General features: G+C 40.7%; 1 protein-coding gene and 1 long non-coding RNA gene across 3 annotated transcripts in view; both read right to left on the minus strand.

The window, feature by feature from the left end:
• The window catches only part of LOC135098762 (uncharacterized), a 47,957-nt gene that overhangs the window by 30,078 nt on the left and 7,879 nt on the right, over positions 1–10,000 (minus strand). The gene's annotated exons all lie outside the window — the stretch shown is intronic.
• On the minus strand, positions 3,629–6,239 carry LOC135098760 (uncharacterized). Its single transcript, XM_064001154.1, has 2 exons — positions 5,600–6,239; positions 3,629–4,189 (listed from the first exon to the last, which is right to left on the minus strand). The coding sequence occupies exons 1-2, from the start codon at positions 5,984–5,986 to the stop codon at positions 3,629–3,631; spliced, it is 948 nt and encodes a 315-aa protein (XP_063857224.1). The 5' UTR covers positions 5,987–6,239.

A 10,000-nucleotide genomic window follows, 5' to 3' on the forward strand; every position in this document is an offset into this window, starting at 1 on the left:
AAGGAAACTTGAGATGAAGTTACAGAGAGAAGGATAGAAACCGTAGGAGGGTAGTTTGGAAATCAAAGCTTTGTGCCAGACTCTATCAAAAGCTTTTGATATGTCCAAGGCAACAGCAAAAGTTTCACCAAAATCTCTAAAAGAGGATGACCAAGACTCAGTAAGGAAAGCCAGAAGATCACCAGTAGAGCGGCCTTGACGGAACCCATACTGGCGATCGGATAGAAGGTTGTCAAGTGATAGATGTTTAAGAATCTTCCTGTTGAGGATAGATTCAAAAACTTTAGATAGGCAGGAAATTAAAGCAATAGGACGGTAGTTTGAAGGATTAGAACGGTCACCCTTTTTAGGAACAGGTTGAATGTAGGCAAACTTCCAGCAAGAAGGAAAGATAGATGTTAACAGACAGAGCTGAAAGAGTTTGACTAGACAATGTGCAAGCACGGAGGCACAGTTTCGGAGAACAATAGGAGGGACCCCATCAGGTCCATAAGCCTTCCGAGGGTTTAGGCCAGCGAGGGCATGGAAAACATCATTGCGAACAATTTTAATACGTGGCATGAAATAGTCAGAGGGTAGAGGAGAGGGAGGAACAAGCCCAGAATCGTCCAAGATAGAGTTTTTAGCAAAGGTTTGAGCAAAGAGTTCAGCTTTAGAAATAGATGTGATAGCAGTGGTGCCATCTGGTTGAAATAGAGGAGGGAAAGAAGAAGCAAAGTTAATGGATATATTTTTGGCTAGATGCCAGAAATCACGAGGGGAGTTAGATCTTGAAAGGTTTTGACATTTTCTGTTAATGAAGGAGTTTTTGGCTAGTTGGAGAACAGACTTAACATGGTTCTGGGCAAAAATATAAAGTGCATGAGATTCTGGTGATGGAAGGCTTAAGTACCTTTTGTGGGCCACCTCTCTATCATGTATAGCACGAGAACAAGCTGTGTTAAACCAAGGTTTAGAAGGTTTAGGACGAGAAAAAGAGTGAGGAATGTACGCCTCCATGCCAGACACTATCACCTCTGTTATGCGCTCAGCACACAAAGACGGCTCTCTGACACGGAAGCAGTAGTCATTCCAAGGAAATTCAGCAAAATACCTCCTCAGGTCCCCCCCACTAGCAGAGGCAAAACGCTAGAGGCACCTTCGCTTAGGGGGATCCTGAGGAGGGATTGGAGCGATAGGACAAGGTAAAGATATGAGATTGTGATCGGAGGAGCCCAACGGAGAAGAAAGGGTGACAGCATAAGCAGAAGGATTAGAGGTCAGGAAAAGGTCAAGAATGTTGCACCAATTGCTCTAGGTCATGGAGGATAGCAAAGTTGTAGGCTAGTTCACCAGGATGGTCAGTGAAGGGAGAGGAAAGCCAAAGCTGGTGGTGAACATTGAAGTCTCCAAGAATGGAGATCTCTGCAAAAGGGAAGAGGGTCAGAATGTGCTCCACTTTGGAAGTTAAGTAGTCAAAGAATTTCTTATAATCAGAGGAGTTAGGTGAGAGGTATACAGCACAGATAAATTTAGTATGAGAGTGACTCTGTAGTCGTAGCCAGATGGTGGAAAACTCGGAAGATTCAAGAGCGTGGGCACGAGAGCAGATTAAGTCATTGCGCACATAAACGCAGCATCCAGCTTTGGATCGAAAATGAGGATAGAGAAAGTAGGAGGGAACAGAAAAGGGGCTACTGTCAGTTGCCTCAGACACCTGAGTTTCAGTGAGGAAAAGAAGATGAGGTTTAGAAGAGGAGAGGTGGTGTTCTACAGATTGAAAATTAGATCTTAGACCGCGAATTTTGCAGAAGTTAATGAAGAAAAAGTTGAGGGGGTGTCAAGACACTTAGGGTAGTCGACAGAAAGGCAGTCCGATCTGGGGACATTTATGGTCCCCTCCCCAGATGAGGACTCCGAGGCTGGTGTAGGAGTCGCCATGATGATTTTAAAATTTTTGAGTGAAGGGTGTGTGTGTTATTAGGTGCTTGTAGTTTTGTGTGGAGGAAGAGAGTTGTCTTTAGAGGGCAGGCTGTGACTGCCCCCTTGTGTTGTGAGACACAAAGGGAAACGTTCAGTGAGGTCACAGCTGGGTTTAATGATAAGTTCACAGCACCCCCTGAACAGTGCTGCACACCTCACTGGGAGTAATTATCGTTTCGGCAGGTGTCTACTGCCTCCTCCTTTACTCTCTCTCTCTCTCTCTCTCTCTCTCTCTCTCTCTCTCTCTCTCTCTCTCTCTCTCTCTCTCTCTCTCTCTCACTGAATGGCGACCCTAATGCACATGATGGGAAAAAAATATGATAAACACCAATAATTTACTCTCTCTCTCTCTCTCTCTCTCTCTCTCTCTCTCTCTCTCTCTCTCTCTCTCTCTCTCTCTCTCTCTCTCTCTCTCTCTCTCTCTCTCTCTCTCTCTCTCTCTCTCTAATGCATTAGAGAGATTCTCATGAAATATACGTATATGTTATATTTTTAAGAGTGATTTCTTCAGGATTATATAGAGAAATAATGGCTTAAATCTTGATCAAGTTAGATTTACGCTTTCACTTGTCTCCAGTGAGGCGTCTGTTTAAAGAGGGATCTGATAGGTCTTTCATTGCCACAGAGAATACAAGAAGGGTGACGTAAGCAAAATTCTCAAGGTCAGTAGTCATGATAGGATAAAGCGGCCCATACACGCTCAAATTTTTTGTCAAATTTTTTGATGTCAAATTATTTGACGGTTTGACGTTCGCCCTACACGTTCAAACTTCTCATCAAATTTTCAGTTTGCTCCCGAGTGTCATCATGGATGCATATACAGCGTTGGCTCTTGGCATAGCATTGAAGAGCACACAGAAACGAAAGAGACGAAAGTGGGCCCAGCAATGGTATCTGTGTCGTGAACGATTTGGCCATGTTCCTTTATTAAATGAATTAAGAATTAGTGAACCTGATGTTTTCAAGAACTTTCTTCGCATGGATGGAGAATCATTTGACAAACTATTAGATCTTGTGAGACCATACATAACCAAAGAAAACACAGTTATGCGTAGTGCGATATCACCATTTGAAAGACTCTCAATAACTCTCCGCTTCTTGGCTACTGGTAACACATTCGAAGACCTGAAATTCCTGAGTGCCATTTCTCCTCAAGCCATTGGTGGTATCGTTATAGATACTTGCAACGCCATTAACACATGCTTGCAGTCGTACATAAAGGTAAGATGCTGATTTTTCCAATGCATTTTTATTAGTGAACTAAATTATGAATAACAATAATGAAATGAAATTTTATATAAACATATTCTTGTGCGAGAAGAATGTTAACAAACTGAAAAGATTCAGAAGAATATAGGCCTACTAAGTAAACATAAATAAATAATTCATAAATAAACAATATATATTCAAATGTACCTCATTCTGACAAAAATATGTAAAGCAAAAAAAAACATTCATTACTCGTATAAGTAAATTAGTGTGAATGATAACAAAATGAAAAGATTCAGAAGAATATACTAAATAAACGTAAATACATAATTCTTAAATGAACAATATATGTTCAAATGTACCTCATTCTGACAAAAAATATATAATGCAAAAATAAAACATTCATTACTCGTATAAAGTAAATTAGTGTCTTTTGGATCATTCATATGAATTTTACCTATGCATTTGGGTTAAAGTTACCAAAATATTTTCCTGCATCAATTGTTCCATCTACAGCATTACCCGAATTATCCGTCACCGAACTGTGTGACATAGGTGTACAGTTCCTTGCAGCCATGTTTGGGTATTGTTGTGGTACAGCATCTCTATAATCACTGTGATGAACCATCGTACTGCTGAAGGGTGGGTTGGAATTAGACCCATAGGGACTTGGTGCATATTCACTGGTATCACTACTTGGGATGGGATTTATCTGCACAGACTGTCGATGCAGGTTTCCACAAAGTCCCTCGAAGATAATATCGTTTATTCCCTTCTTTGCAAGTAACAATTGCTTAGGATCCATTTTAGATAAATCATTGGCCCAAGCTTTAGCCAATGTGAGAAATTCATTTTCAGGTTTCTGAAGATGTTCACATGCTAGGCCTATCAGTTCGTCTTGGCGATTAGAAAACTTTGCCAATTTCTTACGCTTTGCAGGTTGAGCTGGAACAGTGTGTAGGTTCGTACTTTCATCTACCCTTTCTTGTATGGCTGTGCCTTCCTGGTCATCGCCAATCTGAAATTTTAAAAAATCATTTTATTTTTATTTTCCAGATGCCGCAAACTGCTGAAGAATGGAAAGAATTGAGCAACGATTTCAATAAACATTGGAATATACCACATTGTATAGGGGCATTAGACGGCAAACACGTCTCAATTAAAAAACCAATTGGCTCTGGATCATTTTACTATAACTATAAGAAACATTGCAGTATCGTACTGCTAGCAGTTGTCAATGCCAAATACGAATTTATAATGGTCGATGCAGGAATGAACGGACGTGTTTCAGATGGAGGTGTAATGAGCCATACCAAATTTGGTTCTTTGATGGAACATGGCGAACTACAGCTACCAGGAGCCGAACCGTTGCATGAAGGAGACTCTATTGATGTGCCTTACTTTTTCGTGGCCGACGATGCTTTTGCAATGAATGAAAATCTTCTTAAACCCTACAGTGTAATGGGAAACGACGTTTTGGACCAGGAAAGAAGGGTTTTCAATTATCGTTTAAGCAGGGGACGACGCATAGTTGAAAATGTGTTCGGAATACTTGTTTCAAGATTCGGTGTATTCCAGAGGCCAATGTTGCTTTCACCAGAAAAAGCAACGACTGTCACATTAACATGTTGCTATCTACATAACTTTTTAAGGAAACAATCAAGCGGATACATGGCTCCGGGAAGCGTGGATTGGGAGGACAATGTCACACATGAGCTGCATAGTGGGGAATGGCGTTCTAAACAGAGAGAACTAGCAGCCCTACGTCCCATATTCAGCAGGAATTCGTCAGAAAAAGCAAAGTTTACTCGAGATACTATGAAGCACTATTTTTCCACCCTCGGATCGGTTCCTTGGCAGTTAAAAATGGTTTCATAGAAGCAAGCAAAGGGGAAGCAATGTAATTTTTTTTTATTGATTATTTGTTTCTTTTCACAATTATATAATGTGACATTGACTAATTCTTAGTAACCTATTAGACAAGAAAGAGTTTATATACTATACAAACATGGTAATAGCTATTAATTTTCTATATCTTTTCCTTAATTGATTAGGGCTTTTGTTTTTCAGTAGCCTACTTTATTTTTTTCTTATTTTGCGGAGATTTTTTAGTAGCCTAATTATTTTTTCCTTATTATGCGGTGATTTTTTTAATAACTTATTTTATTTTTGTCTTCAAGTGAGCGCTTTTATTTTTTTCAGTTAGGTTATATACTTAGAAGCAAGCAAAGGGGAAGCAATGTAATTTTTTTTATTGATTATTTGTTTCTTTTCACAATTATATAATGTGACATTGACCTAATTTTACTTTTAGATGCAAATAGACATGAATAACTATGAAATTTGTTTAAATACCTAATCATGTTGGATAAGCTGTGCAACTGTCATTGAATGCAGCTAAATACAGTATGCTTAAAATTTCACTTACCTCTTCATTTTGTCCCTCTTCACTCGATTGTATTGTGCTTCGTGAAGAAGCCGGTGTTTCCGTGTCAATCAGGAAAAAAAGAGCATCAAAACACCATAATGACGGCTCATAAATTTCTTCTGCTCCTGCTCCAGATCTGCTTGAGTCTTTGAATTTTTTTAATTCTTTTCGGAAGCTCGTCCGCAGTGAGTTGATTTTCTTCTTCAGCTCCTCCTTCGTCCCTTCCGGATAATAATCACGGAATTTCTGTAACAGAGTCTCATAACCCATTTCTTTTTTATTTCTGTCACTATAGCAGTCACTTTTAACGTTCCAAAGTTGTGGTAAACTTCTATATACATCAATAAGCTCAAGAAGAAATTTCTTTTCCTGTTTCGATGGAGCCATGATGACGATGAGCCGTGCACGTCCTCCTCTGATTATGTCCAATCACTAACTAATTTGCGCAAACTATTGCTAGCTGCCACACACGCACAAATTATTTGATGTCAAATAAAAAAATATCTACTGAAATCAGATGATTAAAAGATTTGACATCAAACCTTTTAGGCCATCAAATTATGCCACACACGATCAAATTCATGTCAAATAATTTGACATCAAAAAATTTGACAAAAAATTTGAGCGTGTATGGGCCGCTTAAGAAGATTAAGAGGAGATTGATGAGATCTTTCTGTGGTAGTGGCGATGTATCAACGGTAAACAAACGAAATTTTCAAGACCAGTAGTCAGGATAGGACAAAAAAAGATTAAGAAGAGATTGATGAGGTCTTTCTGTGGTACTGGTGACGTAAATAATGGTAACAAACGAAATTCTCAAGGTCAGTAATCAAGATGGGATAAGAAATAACGGGTTTAAGCTTGTAATAGTTAGAGATGAGAATCCTACTGATCATCTATGTGGCCTTTGAAAACAGTCCTGCTGAGAGGCCAAGGCGCTTCAACATGCAGGCTGCGTGCAACACTCCATCCAAATTATGCTGATATTCTCCAGTACTGTTATTATTATTACTGCAGTTTCTTCTTCTTCTTCTTTTTATCACCTCTTGTGATGTGTTTGAAGTGTGTGTGTGTGTGTGTGTGTGTGTGTGTGTGTGTGTGTGTGTGTGTTATTCATCACTATCCACTACCTTAAAACCGTTGATATTCATTCTGTTCCTTTTTTTTTCATGACAAAGTTTCTTCATCATAGTTCTTCATTATTTTCGCAATTTAGTTAAAATATTTGTTTTCTTACTTATATGTCATGCGTATCTACTAAAAGCAAATATATAACTGTTTACGCATCTACTCGTATATGAACACGTTTTGAGGGCGTAAGGGAAGCTGCAAGAAGCCTTCAGGCCTACAAGTGGCAGGCCCTCAGTAAAACATCCCTAGCAGTCTCCACCTCTCATCCCTATTTATTAATTTACTTTGTCTTCTTTTGAGGCTCTCTTTCAACTCGACTCTAATGGCCTGACTACCGAGCTTCACCTAGTCACCCACCACGCTGCCTGAGAAAAAGTTTATTCACGTATGTTTGTTTATTAATATAGTTATTCATCAGCCTGTTTACTCGAATCACTTACGTTTCATTATTTTTTACCTTGCCTTCTTTTTGTATTTAGTTATTTATTCACTAATTGGCTAATCAATCTATCAAGCTTCCACGTTACCTACTCCTTGTATTAACGCATTTATTCATTTGATTCCCTATTCATTTCTCCATCCAGACTTCTTACCCAGTTAATCTATTTCACTTACTGACTCCTTATCTATTGATCTATTCACCAATTTACTTCATTCACCTTCTCGTATCTGCATCTGTGTCTTTCATTCACTTGTTGACTCCTCTATCTATCTCTCCACCAGTTTATCCCATTCACTTACTCGTATTTACATTTATCAGTCTCTCTCCCACCGCCCCGCCTCCCGCGCCCTCCCACCCTCGACCACATCGCACACACCATACACTTACCGATTTCCAACTCTGTCTATTACTTTCTCAGGCTGTTTGTCTCACAATCTACCTACCATGTCATTGTACCTCTCTCTCTCTCTCTCTCTCTCTCTCTCTCTCTCTCTCTCTCTCTCTCTCTCTCTCTCTCTCTCTCTCTCTCTCTCTTCCTACCCACCCATGACTCTCTCTCTCCCTTCGCTTCTCCTTCCCACCAGTAATTCTCTCCCTCCCACCATAACTCTCTCCCCCCCTCTCTCTCTCTCTCTCTCTCTCTCTCTCTCTCTCTCTCTCTCTCTCTCTCTCTCTCTCTCTCTTCCTACCCACCCATGACTCTCTCTCTCCCTTCGCTTCTCCTTCCCACCAGTAATTCTCTCCCTCCCACCATAACTCTCTCCCTCTCTCTCTCTCTCTCTCTCTTCCTCTCCCTCGCTCCCCTCACAGTCTCCCCTCTCCCTCCTCTCCCTAGGTCAGATACATCACAATAATTGCCTTTGCCTCACAGTTTCTCCCTTTAAGAACATTTTACAAAATAATAAAAGGATGTACGAGGCCCCTTTTTTCCTCCTCCTCCTCCTCCTCCTCCTCCTCCCCCTCAGTTAAAAGAGAGTAGTCGGGCTTGAAATATCGCCGCTTTGTGTTTGACTAGCCAATGTTTCACTCCACGTGCGCCTCGCTCCAAGACACTGCCCCACTAAGCCTTGAACAGCCGCCGGAGACTAAGGCGCGGCTAGGCAGGGTGTAAACACGGATTAAATCAAGCTTGTGGACTTTGCATGTAACACTCCTTAGCCCCCGACGCTACGCTGCGAGGGTTACTGGGCTTATTACGTGTTATTAAGGGTGTCTAGAAGAATGATTTGGGGTTATGTCGTTACGATAAAGGGTTTGGGGTAAAAAGATGGGTATACTAGACGATAAAGGGCTTAGGTGTTGGATTAACCCGCGCAGTGCCACCGCCGTAAATTTACGGCATCTAGCTTACCCGCGCTCAGTGCCACCGCCGTATATTCACGGCGGCAATCTAAAAAAATTCTAGTATGTTTATTTGTCTAAATAACTTTATAAAAAACACACTAAGTATACTCCAAGCTCCACCCTACGCGCTGAATGTGTTAGTTTGTTTGTATGCTCCTTGAGTGGCCCCCAGGCGGCGCGCGGCGCGGCGATCACGTCAGACTCATGAGAGCTTGTACAACCACCGGAGAAAGCAGTCATGGCGCGCCGCCGTGGGTTGTGTAATGAGATTATCTCTGCTTTACTTTCTTCTAGTAGTTATGAAATGTTATCAGACATGTCTGATGATGATTCTGTACATGACAAAGACTATGTACAGCTGAGTGAAAATGTAAAAATGTACCAATCACTACTATCATACGAGTAGCCTACCTATGCATAGGCTATGCATATTGATAGTGTTGATATATGTAATATATAAACAAATAATCCATTACCGAGGTCACTTAACATAATTTACGAATACTGGTGTTGATTAAAAATGGATAGCACCGAGCACACTACGAGTATCAGCATCACACCATATGCGCACCAACATCAGACAACTTCTCAGGTGATTTTTTTTTTGTTTTTTTTTTTTGTTTTCCTTTCTAAAGACAACGTGTTTTCATTATTTTTACATGATTTAGGATTTTTTGAAAGCATAAAAAAAATATGCAAAATTGGCTGGCAGCACGGGTTGGTTCAGGATAAAAGTGGCCGGCAGCGCGCGGGTTAAATCAGGGTTATGTACTTTGAACGCTACGAGAGTCAGTGTGCTCGTCTGGGCTTATTAGGAGAGTGATTTGAGCTTGTGTGGTTATGATAAGGGGTGTGGTGAGGGAAAAAAAGGGATGTACAAAAGGAAAAAAGGGTTGTGTTGGGTTACATCAGGCTTGTGATCTTTGCATACAACTCTCCTTAGCCCTGTGACGCTAGCTACGAGGGTTATTGGGCTTGCTTTGGATAATCTGGTCTTATAAGGCTTGTTAGGGCTTGTTTGAGTTTCTTTATGTGGTTCAATAGTGATTTGAGCTTATCTAAACTAGTTAGGTCTCCTTAGGGCGGTCTGGTAGTGATCTGAGCTTGTGTGTGTGTGTGTGTGTGTGTGTGTGTGTGTGTGTGTGTGTGTGTGTGTTAAAGGAGATAATTTTTCCTGGAATGTCCTGAAATAGACTGAAGGAAAAGAGGAAGAAGTTAATGAATAAAAGTTTTCCTGAAATAGCCTGAAGGAAGAGAGGGAGGGAGGAGAGAGAAGTTAATCGAGAGAAGTTTTGTTGGGATGGCCTTGAATAGGCTGAGAGAAGGAAGGGTGGACAGGTCGTGGTAGTGGTGGTGGTGGTGGTGGTGGTGGTGGTGGTGGTTGCAGCGGCGATGGTGGTTGTGGTTGTGTATATGGGAGAAGAGAAGCAGTTTACGTGATGTAAAGAGAAGAAAAATGATGTTTGGGTTTAATGGACGCAATG

The sequence above is a fragment of the Scylla paramamosain genome, unplaced genomic scaffold (genome assembly GCF_035594125.1).
Source record: "Scylla paramamosain isolate STU-SP2022 unplaced genomic scaffold, ASM3559412v1 Contig79, whole genome shotgun sequence".
Lineage (NCBI taxonomy): Eukaryota > Metazoa > Arthropoda > Malacostraca > Decapoda > Portunidae > Scylla > Scylla paramamosain.

Coding starts and splice junctions, on each gene's coding strand:
- LOC135098760 (XM_064001154.1), bottom strand. CDS start 5,986: ATGGCTCCATCGAAACAGGAAAAGAAATTTCTTCTTGAGCTTATTGAT. Junction 4,190..5,599: donor AAGAGGGACAAAATGAAGAG/GTAAGTGAAATT, acceptor TTAAAATTTCAG/ATTGGCGATGACCAGGAAGG.